Here is a 20,660-nt window from a genome sequence, read left to right as displayed (position 1 = left end):
TAAAAAAGGCAGCAACTTTGTTGGATGTTAACGATTGAATGCTGTAACCAACAGAGTTATGGACCAAAAGCTGAAAATAGAGGTTATGTTGGATGGCTGAATGCCTTACTGTGCAGTGATTCCTTCTTTTTATGATCCAGCTGAAGTTCTTGTTTGTTCACCTTGCATGGGTGGCCAGAGAAGACAAAAAGGGGTGGGATTTGGTGGAGGGTCAACTGCAGTCAAATGTCAGCTCTGATCTGCTCTCATGGTTCCTGGTTTATTGTACTGAATTCAACGCAGTTTGTGCATATCAACAGATTGAAAAATGGCTAACCTAATGCATTGTAATTCAGTTTTGAGAGTATTTGGCCCTGTTTATTATTAAGTTATCTATTTATTCTGGTTCTCTCCACCCACCCCCGATCCCTGCTTCTTTCTTTTTCTATTTCTGTAACCTTAAGAATACTTTTTCTATCTTTCTTCACTTCTGATGAGGGTTTAATCGCAAGAGTTCTGATATTATGCTGATATGCTGTGTATTTCATGCATTTTCTGTTCAAATCTCTGATATAAGCCTGGCATCTAAAAGACTTGCACTGTTCTGTACAGTTTTCATGGCTGGTGTTGTTTGTACTTAATTATTGAGGTTTACTTTTGTATTGGCAAAACAAGAATTTAATAGTTTATAAACATAGTGGTTCTTACTCTGTTTAATAATGCTGTGTTCTGTTGTAGGTAGCCGGGCGTACGTTCTCCTCTCACTGAGCCAGCAGGATGGGATTGAACAGCACATGGACTTTGACAATCGTTACACCTTGCTGGAATTGTTTGCAGAAACCACTTCTTCTGAAGAACATGGAATTTCATTTGAAGGAATTCACCTCCCTCAGGTAATTGATCCTCCATTATCTTCTATTCCCCAATATTCCAATTAAAGCATTCCTGAAAGAAATTAATTTCTATTTTGCACTTGCCCGAAATAAAGGATAATATGACAAGGAAAAGCCAGCTTGTTTAATATCATTGTGGAATGCTCTTTGCAGCTGCCTTCCAACCAATGAATTATTTTTACCACGTAGTCCTATTGTAATGTCTGAAATGGCAGAAGGTATGGGAGATGACAGGACTGATTTCATTTTGAAATGGGTAATTTTTTTTGACAATATCTGTATTTGAACTAGTCTAAGCAAAGTCACCAAATTACTTCCTGTGTAACCTTATTCTGTGTAACATTATCCCTCCTCATCACCTCTGTAACATTTACCATGGTTGACTATATCATCCTCATTCACTGCCTGTTCCCGTTGTCCACTTAGTGAAGGATAGTGAAAGATTGCCTTTGGTACCATTTGTACTGAAAATATTTACAAGAATATTTTCATTTGCTGTGCCATTCACTATTCTCCTGATTCCCCAAAGATCTTTTCTCAGTTTGACTTTTTCCTTATTTACTTGCCACTCTGTGGCAGCATCACAGTCGCAGAGTCTGTGTCCACTGTGTGCCAACAGCATGCTCACCACTCTGCAGTTTTGCCAGGCTGTATGCCCATTATCCAGTCTGGAGTAAGCCCTGTTACTTTGCAATATTGAAAACATCCTTGAAACTGACTCCATTCCCTCCCTGGTGACTCTTTCAGACTGAAGCAAACTGTTAAAGCCTTAATATCCTTTTTAATCCTGATTTTGAGTTGCCAGATTATTCCTCTCCAACACAGAAAACCTTCTTGCTTAAAACATCATTTGCCTCTACCTGCCTTGGCCTATCTGGTGCTGAAACCCTCACCCATATCTTGGTTAGCTGTAGGTTTAAATATTCCAAGCTTCCCCTTGCATGTTTTACATCTTACATCCTCTGTAAGCTTCAGCTCAGTGAAAGTTCTGAGACCATATCCTGTCTGGTGTCATGTTCTTACTCCTCTTGCCCCTGTGCTAGATGACTTCCATTAGCACTGAATTGTTTGGCATCTCACATTAAGTCCTTTCATGGCTTTGCTTTTTCCTCCTAATGTGGAAAACTCTCCATTCCTTGACTCTGCACCAACATTGATTTCTATTCGTCTGGTGTCCTCTTTCGCCCTCTGAAATTCTCTCCTATGCCTCCATATCACCATCACAGCTTCTTCCTTTATGACCTTTTTGTTTCTTGGACTAATTTTTGTTTTGGCCAACTCTCCTAATGTTTCTACTAACGGTTGCTGTTAAATTCATTTTAAAATGTATTTGTGTTCTTTTGACTATTTGATACAATGAACTGAACAATGACTAAAAGGCCAAAAATGCATCATGGGCTAAGTTCCATGATAAAGTACAAGAGCAGAAGTAGGCCACTTAACCTACATTTAATGAGATCATGGCTGATAGCATTCAACTCCACTTTCTGATCTGATAATGCTGAACTCCAAACCTTATTTTCCAGATGTGGTGTAATTCATTGTTTGTTCTTTGTTCTTTTAGATACCAGGGAAACTCTTATTTTCTTTGGTAAAACGCTATCTGTGTGTCACCTCCCTAATGGACAAGTTGAATAACAGTGGGCAAGATCTAAGTGGAGAGCGCCAGGACTGCACTGCCTCACATGTGCCAGAACAAGCTCGGCTGCTCCGAGAGTTTGAAGTCACCATGGCGATGGCCAATCTGATTTCCGAATTAGTTCGCGTCATGGGCTGGGACCGGAACAAAGAACCTGATTTTATGGTGGGGTCAGCAGGAGAAGAACTGCCTAGGAACATTAAATCAATATTTCAGCCACGGAACGTGGTTGCCAGTAACTTACTGATATCACAGCCGCGGAAAAAAACAGTAACGACTTACAAAACCCGTTCAAACTTTGCCAGCCGGAGCAGTTATGTGGAATATATACAGGAGAATTTAAAAACAGGCATGACTGTGAAAATGTTGGAGGATTATGAACAAGTTAGTTGTGGAGATGAAGGAGAGTTTAGGTACAGCAATGATGGAACCCCCCCTGTACAGGTAAGGAAATGCTTAATGTAAGAATCATGTGCTTTGATGAAACACAAATTGTAAAAATTTTCTATTTTCATTAGCCAATGTACGAGTTAAAGATTTATGAAAACAAATATTTGGTTAGTCACTGTCTGAAAGAATAAAAATTCTAACAAGTTGGGTGACCAATTAGTTGATGAAATGTCAAAAAATGCACAAAGGGCTAAATTGTGAACAACTTCTTCATGTCTATTCTTTTACGTTTCTGTTTTTGGGGACCTTTGTTCATCATGTAATTACTCTGTTAATGTCTTAAGTATTTGAAAGAGCTGAAGAATTTCTGGTGTCCTGTTTATTGTACTTCCAGCTGTTTCACGTTTTCCAATTTTGCTTTGTGATTAGACGAAACGAAGGCAAACCTGTCAGATTCCTCAAAACATTTTACATGAACCGTTTTATTAATTCAGTCACAGAGAAAAATGCCATTTTGGAAAATCTGTGCAGCAAAATCCAACAAATAACAGAGTTATTTATGTTGGTTTGTTCATGTTGGACAAGAGGGTTGAAGAGATCCTAAATCTGAGAAGGAAATTCTCCTCACCTCTATCTTCAGTGGGCACCCTTTATTTTGAAACAGTAATTCTTCATTCTGAATGCTCCCTGAAAAGGAAACCCCGCCCCCCAATCCAAATGAACCTGTCCAAATCATGTTGCCACTGTATGATTATCTTGAACTTGAAGCAGCCTGGTACAGTGTGTGATTTGTCTATGTTTTAGTATCGTTTATTTTCAAGTTTGGATTTGAGCTAGTGGTATGTGGGTATAGGTGTGCCCCTCCAAAAGGGATTTAATCATTAACTTGTATCTCTTAGACATGATTTCTTTTTCAAAAGAATAGCCTGACTGCGAGTATGTTCTTAGAGCCAAAAATGGGAATGTGTTCAGAGTTTTAAACGAGTGAATAAAACAAACACTTGTGCATTAGGTTTTCACTTCAGAAGGTCAGAGAAGGATGTTTTTTCTCCTGATTAGGGGAAATGCCTATGGATTGGAAAAAAGTTTTTGGTTTTCAGTTTGGTGAGTTTGTAAAAAGCTTGGCTGAAGCTGACTGTGTAAAACAATTGCTCCTCTGAAAGGGAGATAGTTCGGAGCTGTTGAGAAATAAGTCACCTTGGTGTAAGGAGTCTGGTTTAAACGTTCCAGATGAGAAGTGTTTGTTTTAAGGGATGATATGACACTGAGGAAAGTCTAACCTCCTTTGTGAAGACCCAAGAAAGAGGCTGTCAGATTTTCAGGGCCAGGAACTGAAGCATGTGTTCAATCAAACTATTTGGGATAGGGAAGGGAATTCTCTTGGCTGTGAGTAAAGGAACAAAAGACTGCTGTTGGAATTAATGGGATTGTAGTTTACGGTGTGTTTAAAATCTTGTATTATATGTAAATAGTTTAGTTCTATTTTTCACATTTTTGTATAATAAACTTCTGTTTTATTGCTAAAACCAAATCTGTAGCATTGAATAGTTATGTTTCAGTAGTGGATCACTTATTAAATTTGTTTTTTTTGTTTTATTGGACAAGATTTAATTGATTTGTTCAAAAGCCATCAGCTGAGGTCATAAACGTGTTGAAGAATAGTTTCTTCCTCCCTATGAGGTCATGGTAAAGTTGCAATCGTCCTAGCAGGCCATCATTAGACAGGTGACTGGTGATGGTTTAACTTGAGGGTCACCACACTTCAAGCGAGGGCTGAGGTTGAGAAGGTGGTACCTTTGTGGCAACCTCAGGCAGTATGGGAATTGCACCCATGCTGTTGTCATCACTCTGCGTTGCAAATGAACCATCTAGCTAACTGACCCCTCCCTATGAGAGAGATTTATGCTAACTGGCAAGTAGTTTCCTGCTTTGTCTCATTTTTTTGAATAGAAGTTATATTTGCTACTTTCCAACGGAAACAAATTTTTCCTGAATCTAGGGAATTTTGGAACATTAAAGCCAATGTTAATTATCTCACCAGACACTTATACAACCTTTATGAAGATGTTTCAGACTTGTCAGCCCACTTAGGAGAACACTACCACCCGCAGCTTTCCCTCCAAGCCGCTCCTCATTATGACTTAGAAATATATCACTATTCCTTCACTGTTGTTGGGTCAAAATCCTGAAATTCCCACGCTAAGAGCGTTATGGGTCAAACTACGGCATGTGGACTGCAGCGGTTCACAAAGGCAGCTCACTATCACCTTGAGGGTGACTAGGGACAAGTAATAAATGCCGGATCTTGTGGTGAAGACAAATGTTGTTCTTGTTCAATTCATCTGACATCTCTTATTTTCCATCATTATTTCCCTAGAATTGCTTTCAATAGGAATGATTAACTCTTTCAAATATCAATAGAAGTTCTTATTACTTGTTTTTATATATTTTGAGCTGGCTTTGTCTCATTCAGATTTTGCCCCCATTAATCTTTTAGTTCAGCTTTTTTGTCTAATGTTCTGCCCAGCCTTCTGATCTGCATCCTTCTACGTGCTTTTTCTTTAACCAGTAGGGGTTTACCAAAAACTTGCTAAAAATTCAAGTCTTTAACATCCACCAACTCTCCTTTATCAATTCTGATTGTAACTTCCTCCAAGAACTCTAACAGGTTCATCAGACATGCTTTCCAATTTACAAATTTTTAATCAGAACCTTCCTAATATATTTCTGCATCTTCCCAACTTCTGATGTTAGGCTAATATGTCTGTTGCTCCCAGTTCTTCTTAAATAGTGTGCTGACATTTGCTATCTTCAGATCTGCAGGAACATTTCAGAAGATAGAATTTTGAAGGAATGTTACTTATGCATCCACTATCTCCAGAGTCAAGCTTTCAGTATTCTAGAATGCAGATTATCAGGTCCCAATGATTTCTCCAAAACACTTTTCCTCCTAATACTAACTCAGTTCCTCATTCTGCCTAGTCCATTCAGTCTGAGCAAAGACAGACCCAAAGTAATCGCTTAGCTTCTCTGCCATTTCTGTATTCCCTCTTGTATATCATTCTGATTTCAGTCTGTCTGTATTGGATCCACATCTGTCTTAGCCAACCTCCCATTTCCTGCAGTTCCACACATAGACGGTCTTGCTGATCTTTAAATGACCTCATTCTCTCCCAAGTTGTCCTTTTGTCCTTAATATATTTGTAGAACCTCTTTGGATTCTCCTGAACCCTACTTGCCAAAGTGATCTCGTGTCCTCTTTTTGTCCTCCTGATATCCCTCTTAAGTAGACTCCTACTGCCTTTATACTTTTCTAGGGATTCACTTGATCCTTGCGGTCTATACCTGATGTATACTTTTTTTTCTTGACTAAAACCTCAATTTCTCTAGTCATCCAGCAATCCCTGTACCTACCAGCCTTGCCCTTCACCCTGACAGGAAAATCCTGTCTCTGGACTCTTGTGATCTCATTTTTGAAGGCTTGCCTTTTTCCAGCTGTCTCTTTATCTGCAAATTTCCACTCCCAGTCAACTTTTGAAAGTTCTTGCCTAATACCATCAAAATTGGCCTTCTTCCAATGTAGAACTTTAACTTTTAGATCCGGTCTATCCTTTTCCATCAGTAGTTTAGAACTAATAGAGCTACGGTCACTGGCCCCAAAGTGCTCACCCACTGACCTGTCAGTCACCTGCCCTGCCTTCATTTCCCAAGAGTAGGTCGCGTTCTGCACTTCTGCAGTAGTTACATCCACATACTGAATCAGGAAATTTTCCTGTACATTTAACAAATTCCTCTCCATCCAAGCTCTTATACTTTAGTCTCAGTCTGTGTTTAGAAATTTGAAATCCCCTACCATAACCACCCTGTAATTCTTACAGATAACTGAGGTCTCTTTATGAATGTTTCTAAATTTCCTGCTGACTTTGGGAGGGGGAGGTGGAGATAGTGGTGGTCTAAAATACATTCCTAATAAGGTGATCATCCCTTTTCTTATTTCTCCGTTCCACCCAAATAATTTCCCTTGATGTATTCCCAGGAGTATATCCTCCTAAGTACAGTTGTAATGTTATGCTTAATCAAAAATGCCACCCACCCCTCTCTTGCCCCCCTTCCTAACTTTCCTATAGCATCTATACCTTGGAACATTAAGCTGCCAGTCCTGTCCCTCCCTGATCTATGATATCCCAGTCCCATGCTCCTAACCATGTCCTGAGTTCATTTGCCTTACTTGTCAGGCCTCTTGTATTGAAATAAATGCAGTCTAATTTATCACTCCTACCTCGTTCTCTGGTTTGTTCCTGCCTGCCCTGACTGTTCGACTTGCTCCTTTTCCCAGCTGCACCAATCTCAGACTGATCTCTTTTCTCATTATTACCTTGGGTCCCAACTGTCACCCCCTGGTTTAAATCTTCTCAAGCAGATGTAGCAAATTTCCCAGCTAGTACATTGGTCCCCATCCAAAATAGGTCCAATCCATGCTCACACAGGTCACTCCTGCCTCAGAAGAGGTTCTTATGATCCAAAAATGTGAATCCTTCTCCCCTGCAGCAGCTACTCAGCCACTAATCATCTGCTGTATCCTCCTAGTCCTACTCTCACTAGCTCATGACACCAAGAATAATCCAGATATTATTACCTTCGCACTTACTTTTTAACTTCTTGCCTAATTTTGTACATTCTGTCCTCAGAACCTCGTCCTTTTCTCTTCTTCCTATGTCACTAGTTCCAATGAGTACAACGACCTCCTGCTGGTCACTCTCTTCCCTTTGAGAATATTCTGCACCCTCACCGTGATATCCTTGATTCTGGTACCAGGGAGTCAGTGCACCATTTTGATGTCATGTTGACAGCAGAAACATCTTTTTGTGCCTCTGACTAGAATCCTCTTTCACAATCGATGACTTGGAGCCTGACCTACCCCACACTACATTAGAGCCAGTCTCAGTACCAGAAACCTGGCTGTCAGTGCTACATTCCCCTCAGAGCCCCTCACCCCCTGTATTTTCCAAAACAGCATGCTTGTTTGAGGCGAGGATAGCCACAGGAGACTCCTGCATTGCCTGGCTACCTCTCCTTGAGGCAACCCATCTACCTGACTGTATCTGTGGTTTTCCTGCCTCCTTACAACTGCCATCCATCACACCCCGTAGCTCCTGTAAATTTCTCATTGCCTCTAACTGCTGCTCCAACCAATCCGTGCAATTCAATAGGATTTGCAATCAAACTCACTTCCTGCAGACATAATCAACAGTAACATGGAAACCCTCCCTAGTCTCCCACATCCGACAGGGAGAGCACATTACTCTGCTAAAGGCCTACTTTGTACCTTAACAGTCTACAGTCCGAGAAAATAGCCCAATCTTACTGCTCTAAAAACACTGCTCCATGCTAACTTAGTACCTATGTTTTGTATTTTAAAGTTTAATCAAGAGACCGATCATAATAAAACAAAAATCCACTCTACTTATTGTAGATTTACAAAAAAAAATTAAGGTTACACTTGAGAAATACCACTTAGCTGTTCCTCCAAGGTCAGCTGTTAATTTCACTGCTAATTTTTCTTAGAACAGACTCTGATGTCTAGAGATACTTGAAACCAAACAGCAGTGGCAGTCAACTGTGCAGGTTCACTGATGGGTCAGACAGCTGTGCAGGTTTATTTCTCCGTTTGTTTCACTTCTCACGTTGTCATTGCTTTGAGTCCCTTCCTAATTTTTAAAGTGCCGTTGTTTTGATCTCTCTTCTGAAGTTCTGAAACAATGTAACAGCTTTAAATTGCACATTTTGTTCTTCCAACCTGGAAATCCTCCCTATGCCATCCCTTGTCAGTGCAGTACCCTACCTTATCTAGTTTTTCCTGCTCATCCTAAATGTTTAATGCTTGGTCATTCTGCAACCATGTTTCTTTAAAGGCAATTAGATCATACCCACGTCTGTCTACTTTTGCCCTTAAATTGCTTGCCTTGTTGCAAAATTACATGCAATCAGGTACAGTGCCTTTTGCACTGTTAATTTTCCCTTTTTTCCATGTTATAAGCTTGGTTAATATTCCTAGTGGTGGCGTAAGCTGAGGATAGCTTCCTTGCTTTTGTCCACAATATTTCTATTTATGAAATCCAAGGTTCCATGCACTTCACTAACAGCTCTCTCAATTTGTCCTGTCACCTTCACAAATGCATGTATGTGAACTCATAAGTTCGGTTATTTCTGCAAGCTGTTTAAAATTCTACTACTAAATATGTTGCCTCTTCCTTTTCCATCTGCCAAAATTCATCACTTCTTAGTCATCTGTATTCAATTCCAATTGTCATTTACTTATCTATTCTGCGAGCCTGTCTGACCTGTTACAATCAACTGGTTTCATTATCACTGTTTGCCACACCTCTGTATTTCAATGTCCAATTTATTTACGTATATTTAAAACAATTTGCTGTTTGCATTGACCATTGTGTGTAACACCCTCCAGTCTGAAAAATAACCATGTATCGTGATTCAGTTTCTTTCCTGTTATAGTCCCTAACAAAACTGGTAAATTTTTTAGGATCTCGCTATGGGCCAGTAACACTTTTTTATTTTTGGTTTAACACACAGAAAATCTGAGACCTTGAATAATTTTTGAGAATAAAGCCACGAGATACACAATTTTGAACAGCGTTACGAAGTTAAACAGTAAAACAATCTTCTATATATCTATAGAAGCAAATTTACTGCAGATGCTGGAATCTACTGAAAACAAAAAATAGAATTTATAGAATCCCTACAGTGTGGAAACAGGCCCTTCGGCCCAACAAGTTCATACCGACCATGGGAGCATCCCACCCAGACCCATCCCCTTATAACCCACCTAAGCTACACATCCCTGAACACTACGGGCAATTTAGCATGGCCAATCCACCTAACCTGCACATCTTTGGATTGTGGAAAGAAACCGGAGCACCTGGAGGAAACCCACACAGACACGGGGAGAATGTGCAAACTCCACACAGACAGTCACCCGAGGGTGGGATTGAACCCGGGTCCCTGGTGCTGTGAGGCAGCAGTGCTAACCACTGAGCCACCGTGATTGCTGGAGATCACAGCAGGTCAGGCAGCATCCATGGAGAGACAGCAAGCTAACGTTTTGGGTCGAGTTGCTCTGAAGTGTCATCTAAACTCAACCTTGGCTTGCTTTCTCTCCATGGATGCAGCCTGACCACCTGCGATCTCTACATATGTACGTTCTGCTCTAGCCTTGAGGATTTAACATGAGGTAAATGAGTCAAAGGGGGAGGCAACAGCCTAGTGGTATTATCGCTAGACTATTAATCCAGAAACCCAGATCATGTCCTGGGTACATGATTTTGAATCTCACCATGGCAGAAGGTGGAATTTGAATTCAATACAATACAATCTGAAATTAAGAGCCTAATGATGGTTAATCCATTGTCAGTTGTCAGAAAAACCCATCTGGTTTGCCGAAGTTGTTTAGGGAAGAAAACTGCCTTTCTTACCTGGTCTAACCTACACGTGACTCCAGATCCACAGTGATGACTCCTAGTCTGCCCTCTGGACCATTAGGGACAGTAAGTGAATGCCTTGTCAAAGATGCCTTCACCCTATGAATGAATTTTAAAAAAATCAGTTAATAGACAGTGTTGTTGAATACTCCACATACTGCACTTTAAGTAGCAAGTGCAGACAAAACAGATCCCTTGAGGTTCTCCGGTAAACCCTCCCAGATGATGATGATGATGCTGTGAATGAAATCCTGGTCAAATGTCTTCTTGAGGAGGTAACCAGGAATATTGATGAAAGTAACGCATTTGATAATGGCCTGCGTGGATTTTACAAAGGCTTTTGATAAGGTTCCTCACCATAGTAAGAAAGTAAGAGCCCATTGGCTCAAAGGCAAAGTGGGATGTTGATTTGACAGTTGGCTGAGTGGCATTAGGCAGAGGATGATGGTAGAGATATTTCTGTGACTGAAAGTCTGTTTCCAGTGAGTTCTATAAGACTAGGAGCTTGGGCCATTGCTGTTTATCAGACAGCATCATGAAGAGAGAGAGCAAACTAACGTTTCGAGTTTCAATGACTCTTCATCAGAATTCGCTTCTCCATAGCTGTTTGTAGTGCGCAACAATGATTTGGAGTTAAGCATAGGGATATGATTAAGAAGTTTGTTAAATAAAAGGATAACCATAAACTGAAGGAGGATATCAGTGGACTGGTCAGGTGGGCAGAACAACAGTAAATGGAATTCAATCTGGAAAAGTGACGTGATTCATTTTGGGAGGGGGTGGTTTGGAGCTAACAAGGCAAGGAATTATACTATGAATGGTAGGGTCTTGGTACTGAAGATCAGATGGACTTTGGTGCGCATATCCACAGATCTCTGAAGGTAGCAGGCCAGGCAAGTGAGGTACAAAACCAGAAGTTGCTGGAAAAGCTCAGCAGGTCTGGCAGCATCTGTGAAGGAAAAATCAGTTAACGTTTCGGGTTCGGTAACCCTTCTTCACAACTGGTCTTTCAGTTTTTATTCAGCTAGCTTAGGCATAAAATAGGAGGAGGTTATGTTGTAATTGTATAAAATACTGGTTAGGCCACAATTAGAGTTCTAGTCACCACTTTATAGAAAGAATGTGAAAGTGCTGGAAAGGGTACACAAGATTTGCCAGGATGCTGCCTGAGCTGGAGTGTTTGTGCAATGATGAAAGATTGGATAGGCAGAGGATGTTTTCCTTAGAGCAATGAAAGTTGAGGGCACCTGATAGAATGTGTAAGATTATGACAGGCATGGATAGGAAAGCACAGTCCTCAAATAATAGAGGAGTTGATAACTAGGGTGCATGGATTTAAGAGGTAGAAGGTTAAGCGGAGAATTCAAGATAATTGTTTCACCTGAAGCGGTGGGAGTCTGGACCTCGCTGGGTGAAGTGGTGGTTGAGTCAGAAACTCCATCATTTAAGCAACATTTAAATTTTCAGTTGCGTTGCTGTAGCTGCCAGGATTATGGGGCCCAGAGCTGGAAATGGGACTAATGTAGTCAGATCTCTTGACTGATGTGGACAGGATGGGCTGAATGGCCACCTTCTGTGCTGTAAATACAATGATTATTTTATGTGGGATTTCAGTTTTTCACTTTGAAATACCAAACTTCAGAGCTGTCTCCGTATTGGCTCCATCATAGGCTATCTTGATTTCTGCTTTTAGCAAGGTAGTTGAATTTCTTTTTCCAAGACTGCGTTCCACTGAACTTCCAAAATTGCACACCTCTACCTACTCCTGGGAGTAATTCAGTCTCCAAATTTCTCAACTACACCAAGTACTTCCTGAAAACTTCTATTTTGAACCACCCCCCCACCCTGCCCCGCCCAACTTCCTAAACTATGTTGCATTGAGCTATCAATAGTTTTCAGGACTTTTCTTGCCTAAATTGCCTGGAGTGGGCTTACAGTAATATTTATCATGTTTGTTATATGTTGGCTCCAACACTGATGCTCAGTGGCAGAGTATGTACCATCTATAAGATGCACTGCAGAAATTCTCCAAGATTACTTTTACAGCACCTTCCAAATCTACAACCATGACCATCTAGAAGGTCAAGAACAGCAGATACTTGGGGACGCTACCACCTGCCAATTCCCCTGCACTTTAGATTTGGAACTGTACCGCTTTTCCTTCAGTGCTGCTGTCAAAATCCAGGAAAGACCTCCCAAAACGCATTGTGGGTCTACCTACAGCAAATGGGCAGTCGGAATTCAAGAAGGTGGCTCTTCGCAGGCAGGAAAAGGAGTAGATTCACCGTGCTGTTAGGTCTGTTAGGAAGGCCAGGTTGAACCCCTCTAATAATTAAATCAAAACAAGACCCCCCCCAATCTCTTGTGACGGGAGTAGAGATCCCCTTATAATAATTAAACCCGAAGCACCCAGAGATGCTAGTCTCACCTTGCCTAATCTGTTAAAAAGGAGTGGTTAAATGAAAAAAGTCCCTGATATTCACTTCTAAGCAAGATTTGCATCTCAGCAGGTTGGGTGAGTGGGCAAATCAATGGCAGATGCAGTATAATTTGGATAAATGAGGTTATTCACTTCGGAAGCAAAAACAAAAAGGCAGATTGCTGTCTGAATGCCTGTAAATTGGGAGAGGGGAGTGTGCAGTAGGACCCGAATGTCCTTGTGCATCAGTTGCTGAAGGTAAGCACGCAGGTGCAGCAGGCGGTAAAGAAGGCAAATGGTATGTTGGCCTTCATTGCCAGAAGTTGAGTACAGGAGCAGGGATGTGTTATCGCAGTTGTACAGGGCCTCGGTGAGACCATACTTGGAATATTGTGTGTAGTTTTGGTCTCCTTTTCTCAGGAAGGATGTTCTTGCTCACAAGGGAGTGCAGCGAAGGTTTACCAGGCTGATTCCGGGATGGTGGGTCTGACGTATGAGGAGAGATTGACTAGGTTGGGATTGTTTTTGCTAGAGTTCGGACGAATGAGTGGGGATCAACAGGACTGGACAGGGTAGATGCAGGGAGGATGTTCCCGATGATGGGTGTGTCCAGAACCAGGGGTTACAGTAGGAGGATTCGGGGTAGACTATTTAGGTTGGAGATGAGTCATTTCTTCACCCAAGAAGTGGTGAGCCTGTGGAATTCATTACCTCAGGAAGTAGTTAATGCCAAAACATTGAATGTATTCAAGAGGCGATTGGATACAGCACGTGGGGCGAATGGGATCAAAGGTTACGGGGAAAAAGCAGGATTAGACTATTGAGTTGGTCGATCAGCCGTGATTGTGAAGAATGGTCAAACAGACTCAGTGTGCTGAATGGCCTCCTCCTGCATGTTTATGTTCTTATCTAACAAGTAACAATTTATTTATTTAACCCTAACAGTGAGCAAATTAACAGAACTGCTAACAAATCAAACAATTCCCCTTAACTACTGACTGTTCCCTAACTGAACAAAATTCTACTGGAGTTCTGCTCCAATTAATACAAATCCCACTTATAAAAACCCAAGTAATAACAAAAATAATTAAAAACTTAGTCTAAAAGTCCATACAGAGTGTGTCTTCAGGAATGTTCTGCCTTCTCCGCTGTCTCTCTAGTCATAAACGCCTTTCTTCTGCTGATCCTTCTGTCAGGGATGTTTTCTCTGAATTCTTCTGAGAGGATTTTTACCTGGAAGTGTCATGGTACCTTTTGAGTAGAAGGTGTTTTCTTGGAGAGCTTAGCGATTTTCTGTGAGAACCAGATATTTACTCTTCAAATAGTTGTTTGCTCTCGCATAAAATTTTTTTTCAAAAGCCGCCTCGTTTTGTACCTTTGGATGACATATCAATTTTCTTACAATAGCATTGGTCAGAGGTTGTCAAAGCCACCAGATTTAAATTCAGTTGCTTTTCAATCTCTAAGTGCTTGGTTTAAATTAATTGGCTGATCTTCAGGCTGGTTGCCAAGGCATCAAAACAAGCCCATGGTTTCCAATCTCACAGCCAAATTGATATGTTTCAATTTCAGAACTGCCTGCACCTCTTCAGCTGCATAGAGACACATATTTTTATTTAAATCTCCAAGCTTAGAAAAGCACATCACCTCTTAAAAGGGACTATACACTCATCTCCCCACCCCCCCACCATCATTTTTACAAACAAGTTCTAACTTCCTGCCTTCCAATTCAAAAGTATTCTGCACAACTTTGCAACAGGTCATAGCTAGATTTTGATCCACGTGGTCCCAAGTGCCTACTCGTTTTGCTCTTCAAAGCTGTGGAGGTGATAGGTTCACTTTGCTCTCAAGAAACCTTCCACCTCTTTCTGCCTTTTAGAATTCCAAGTAAAGAGCTGTGTTTTCAAAATAACCTTTGCATAAATATGCAAGATTAACCAATGATGAAAGATTGGATAAACTGGGGTTAGTCTTCTGGGTTTCCCCATAATGCGGATCACAAGAAAATTGTATTTTACTCTGCACACAATTTCTTTGTCTCAATGTTGATTTTGGAAGCCCTAAAAACAAACCACCTTGGAGGGTTCAGTACCATTGAAGGAGCTGGCTGAGGAATCTGGTACATTCTGAAATGCAAATGTAAAGTAATTTGGCATTGTTGCTATTAGATACTGTGTAGTAAAATATTTTCATGTAGAATACATCCTAAAATGTGTTTTTAATACATTGATTCATCATCCAAATCTGCCTGCAAAAATACATTAATGCTCACATTGACTGCCATAGTGTATCTTTTCCATTGATGAAAGTGTCATAATACATTGAAAAATGTACAAGTAGTATTGTCAGTCTCATGTGTTGTGATGTGTTTTAAAACCAGTGACAACTCTGGCTGTTTGAAAAATCTCTGCTTTTGAAATTCGTGAAATTTCTCTACACCCGTTCCTCTCCATTGACTGACTGACTCTCTGCCTTACTCTGTCAATTTTGTTGTCCTGTCTTGTAGTCATTTTGCATGCTTGGCTTCATTCCAAAAGTTGTTAATGGTCTCGGTGTGAGAAAGCATAAGGTTTTGCATTCAGACAGGAAGAATAAAGAAGTTGAATATTATTTAAATGAAAGACTGATAAAGCTGCAGCACAGAGGGATTTGGGAGCCCTTGTCCGTGAATCTCTCAAAGCTAGCAACTAAGTTCAGTGGGTAATAAGGAAGGCAAATGGAATGTTGGCTTTTATTCCAAAGAGAATGGAGTATAAAAATAAGGAGTTTCTGCTAAAACTATACAAGGCGCTAGTTGGACCACAGCTGGAATACTGTGAAAAGGTTTTGGTTCCTTCCCTAAGGAAAGATACACTGACATTGGAGATAGTTCAGACAAGGTTTATCAGGTATGGGCGGACTGTTTTAGGAGGAGAGGTTGCGTAAGTTGGGTTTGTACTCATTGGAATTTAGAACAGTGAGAGGTGACCTTTTTGAAATTTATTATGGAGGTTGACAGGGTAGATGCAGAGAATTTTTCTGTTGTGGGATAATCTAGGACCAGATGGTGTAATCTCAGAATTAGGGGTCACACATTTAAAATACATGAGTTGGTTGATTCACAATCAGGGGTTGTGAATCTGTGGAATTCTTTACTGCAATGAGCTGTCCATGCTGGGCATTAAGTATGTTCAAGCTATGATAGACAGATTTTCTAAATTGGTAAGGGAATGGAAGATTGAGGAAAGGGCAGGTAGGTGGAGTTGAGGGTTATCAGATCAGGAGCGATATCACTGGTGGAGCACACTCCATGGGCTGAATGGCCTACGCCAGGTGTGTCTATGGTCTTCAACTCAGCAGTTTTAAGAAGCTGTCATAACAGAAGTCGAGAGTTCAGGGTTTTATTAGATTCTTAAAGGCTTAAATTTTGCAAGATTTTGAAGTAATTTCCATTAAAGTACCTGACTCCTGAGGACTGTACATAGTGCAAACTGGATGAATATGGCTATGAAAGATACACTGGGGAGTTGGTGGGGATGCATGGGTGATCAGAGGGACTGTGGGCTTGCATAAAGGTTGTGAAGATGATTTAACTCATTAGGAGCTGGATTGTTGTGATGGAGAATGAGGCAGGAATTTACCAGGTCTACCTTTGCACTCATGCTCTTCATGTAAACCATTGTTTCTTAAAATGCACGGCCAACCCAACCCCTGTGTGAAAAGATAAAAATCCCAGACAGCCACATGGGTCAGGTGTGCATTTTAGAAGGTCTTAATGCGCTCAGGTCAGATTCTTTGAGCCCATAGGAAAGTCCACCTCCTGTCTCTTTTTTTTATGCAAATGACTTTGTTTTATGAAACACTTTGGGAGTCATGTCTTAGTAAATGCAAATTGTTCCTTTGTACAGTTCGGCTACATTCAAGACTGTGGCTTTTGTAAACTTTGGGCATCCGCCAAAGAGGTTGTGCATGATGTATAGGTGCTGCCTGGAGACAGCGCAGGAACTGAAGGAGACTATTTAGTTCATTGAACCTGCACAATCTTTCAGTGAGATCATGGATGATCTGTGACTAAATTCCACATGTTTTCATTTTAATCATTATTCAATCATATGTCCTGAATCCTTTTGCCGCCTTGTTTAACTGAAATTTATTCAGCTCAGATTTAAAATTAACACTGAGCTGGTACCATTTGTGGAAGAGTTCTCCTTTTGTTAGGAAAGTCTTCCCTAATTTCACTCTTAAAAGGTTTGTCTTTTATACTGTTCCCTAATCCTGGATTCATAGAATCGAACAGTATGAAAGATACCTTAGGCCCATCAAGTCTGTACCACTAAAAATACATTACTGCCTAGTCCCACTTTCCAGCACTGGACCCATAGCCTTGAATATCATGACAATTTAAGTGCTCATTCAAGTACTTATTTAAATGCTGAGTTACCTGTTTCAGCTACCCTCCCAGGCAGTGCATTACAGACTCCTCCACCCTCTTAGTGAGGGAGTTTTTCCTGAAATCCCCTCTAATTCTCCTGCCTTTCACCTTGGAATTATGCCTGCTGTTATTGACCCTTCAACTAAGGGCAGCAGCTGCTTTCTATCCATCCTGTCTGCGCCCCTCACAATCTTATTCACCTCTACCAGGCCCCGTCTTAATCTCTCTGCTCCAAAGAAAACAGCCCAATCTTATCCAGCCTCTCTTCATAGCTGAAATGCTCCATCCCAGATAGCATCTTGGTGAATCTGCTCTGCACCTGCTCCAGTACAGTCTCATCCTTCCTATAGTGTGGTGACCAGAACGGCACAGCACTCCAGCTGTGGCCTAATCCAATTTCTGTACAGCTACTACAATGACCTCCCTGCTCTTACAATCTATGTGACAGCTAATAAAGGCAAGGGTTCAGTATGCCGACTTAACCACCCTATTAATCTGTTCTGCCACATTCAGGAATCTGTGGACTAGCACCCCAAGATCCCTCTGTTCTTCTGCTTCCTACTGTCTTCTCATTTATACTTGAGTACTCCCTTGTCTGGTTCCTTCTTCCAGGATATGTCACCTCATATTTATCAGGATTAAATTTCATCTGCCACTAATCTACCCATCTAACCAATCCGTCTATGTCCTGCAAACACCATCCACCTCACTGGCCAATCTTTGTGTCATTCGCAAACTCATAACCCCCTTCAAACTACCCAGCCACTGGAAAGATTATCTTCCTAACTGTATCTGTTCCCCTCGATATTGAAACTTGGATTAAATTGCCCATAATAATCTTAATTGCAAACAATGATGCCTTCCTTTGTGTGTCCTTGCCTCATAACTTAATCCTTTAGTTCAAGATACTATGCCGGAAAATCTATGCTGCAGACCCTGTATCCATGATATCCTCCTTAACATCTTGTGCCTAGAACTGCTTGAAATATTTTGGATATTGTGTAGCCAGGGATTTGTAAAGTTGGAACATCATTTTTACCTCCTTGTATCTAAGTTTGCGAGACATCAAGGACAGCAGCCCATTATCATTTTTGATTATTGTTTGAACCTTTTCATGACATTCAAAAGGGAATTAGATAAATATTCGAAGGGAAAAAGTTTCAGGATTATGAGCCAAAGGAAGGAGTGGGACTAATTTGAACCATCATTGATGGGCTAAATGGTCTTCTATATTGAGTCATTGTACGATTGTTCATTGTTTCAATTTGCTACATGGTGCAGATTTAAAAACTAGAACCATTAGTACTTGTTCAAAGACAAGCTAGTCTTTTGAAAAATTTAAACTGTAATGAATTTATCATGGAATTTATGGAAGAAACCCAATTAAATTTGATGCAAACAAGAAATGTATACATTTCTTTCTTTGTGCTGTTATCTAGCAGAGTATAGCTGCGGAGCAGAACTAACCTTAAAACTGGTTTATACAATCCAGATATTAGTGATCAGTTAACAGTTGACCAATGTAGCTGGTTCATACTTCCTGTAAACTGTCCATACTGCCCATTACCCAAAGACGATTCATTCTGGAAAATGTGTAATTATGGATATTTGGCATGAAATGCTGCTGCCTTTTAGCTGACATTTGACATCAGATCATTTATTAAAAAATAATAAAAGGACAGTATTGGAGAATTTTTTAAGCCATGTTCGGGGTTTTTAAAAAAGTGCCAACAGTAAAAGCTAGTTGGTCAATGTTGGTAACAAACTGTTCGGGTTAGACAGTGAAGGCAGCTATTAGTGAAATGATTTAAAAATTTGGGATGTCCAAGTAACCAGAGCTAAAGGAGCATGAAACTCTTGCTGCATAGCAGCAAATTAAAGGTAAAAGGAAAGTTGCTGTTGTCGACAAGGACTGTAGAGCTGTGCTTTCATTAGAGAGAGGGGAGTAAATGACTGATGGTAATTTAACCTGGTGGCCACCACACCTCCGGTGAGGGGAGGGGCTGAGAAAGACAGTTCTTCATTGTAACCTTAGCCAGTGCTGGAATTTACAGTTAAAGGTATACAGTCATTGTCATACAGTACAAAAAGACCCTTCAGCCCAACTTGTCCGTGCCTACCAGATATCCCAATGGGACATCGTCCCATTTGCCAGCATTTGGTTCGTATCTTTCTAAACCCTTCCGATTCATATACCCATTCAAATGCCTTTTGAAATGTTGTAATTGTACCAACCTCCTCTACTTCCTTTGGCAGCTTGTTCCATACACCCATCACACTCTGCATGAAAATGCTAGCCCCTCAGGTTCTTTCAAATCTTTCCCCTCTCACCATAAACCTATGCTCTTTAGTATTGCACTCCCTCACCCTCGGAAAAAAGACTGTGGCTATTCACCCTATCCAGGCCCCTCATGACTTTATGCATATAAAAGGGTGCGAAATTTAAAATTAGGATATTGCTAATACCAGTGCCAACTGGAGTTATGAATGTGTAACTCAAAGATTGGTAAGGGAGATGTGGGTTTCAATTCCTGGTACACTGGAGCTGTACGACTGAGATGGATTTCACCTGAATTGTACAGCAATCCATCTCCTGTCAAATCTCACGACTAAACTTATTGAAAGAATTTAGGTAGTCTTAGGGAGCGTTAGAAAGCTAGAGAGAACACGGGCAAAAGTGCAGGGTAACGATTGTCAGAGTGACAGGAATGGACAGTGCACGAATGTAAGTGCAGCTGCAAATTAGGTCAGAGTAGGGAAAAACTGAAAACAAAATTTGAAATATTATTAACAAAATGAATGCATTGATAGCAGAAATAACTGGCTGGCTTATAAAAGCAAATAGCTGGAGAAATAGAAAATAAAACAAAGTGCTAGAAAAACTTGGGGAAAATGCATTTAAAGAGTAAGAAGCATTTAATATTTCAAGTGTAATATAGCTCCTTTTTGGAGCTTGTTAAAAGGCACATGTAGTCATAAGGTGACCAGGGTCACGACTTGAACACTTTGATAAAGGACGAGATTGGCACAACAGTGAGAAAAATGATCTTGGTTCAGAAGTTCAAGAAATGGAATCAGTTTGAATGGAAATATGTAATGAAATAAAGGCATAATGGCTAGTGCCCTGGGACATGGGTTTCAATCTCACCATGGTAGTTGGTAAAATTTAAATTCCATTTGAAATAATATATATCTGGAGCTTATAGCTCATCTCCACAATGGTGACAAATACCATTGTAAAAAAAAAAAATCTGGTGCACTAAGAAAGAAACCAGCCATCCTTGTCTAAGACAACAAGGTGCAGGGCTGGATGAACACAGCAGGCCAAGCAGCATCATAGGAGCAGAGAGGCTGACGTTTCGGGCCTAGACCCTTCATCAGAAAAGGGGGAGGGGAAGGGGGTTTTGAAATAAATAGGGAGAGAGTGGGAGGC

General features: G+C 40.7%; 1 protein-coding gene across 1 annotated transcript in view; it reads left to right on the top strand.

Annotated features, from left to right (window-relative positions):
• LOC109920363 (cullin-9) overlaps positions 1 to 20,660 on the top strand; it is a 186,665-nt gene that overhangs the window by 38,148 nt on the left and 127,857 nt on the right. The window contains exons 3-4 of the mRNA XM_048596632.1: positions 718 to 872; positions 2,437 to 2,955. Of these exons, the coding sequence (XP_048452589.1) occupies positions 718 to 872; positions 2,437 to 2,955 (674 nt within the window). The remainder of the gene's footprint in view (positions 1 to 717; positions 873 to 2,436; positions 2,956 to 20,660) is intronic.

This window comes from Rhincodon typus, chromosome 5 (genome assembly GCF_021869965.1).
Source record: "Rhincodon typus isolate 14 chromosome 5, sRhiTyp1.1, whole genome shotgun sequence".
NCBI lineage: Eukaryota > Metazoa > Chordata > Chondrichthyes > Orectolobiformes > Rhincodontidae > Rhincodon > Rhincodon typus.
This window is presented reverse-complemented; position numbering and strand designations above follow the sequence as displayed.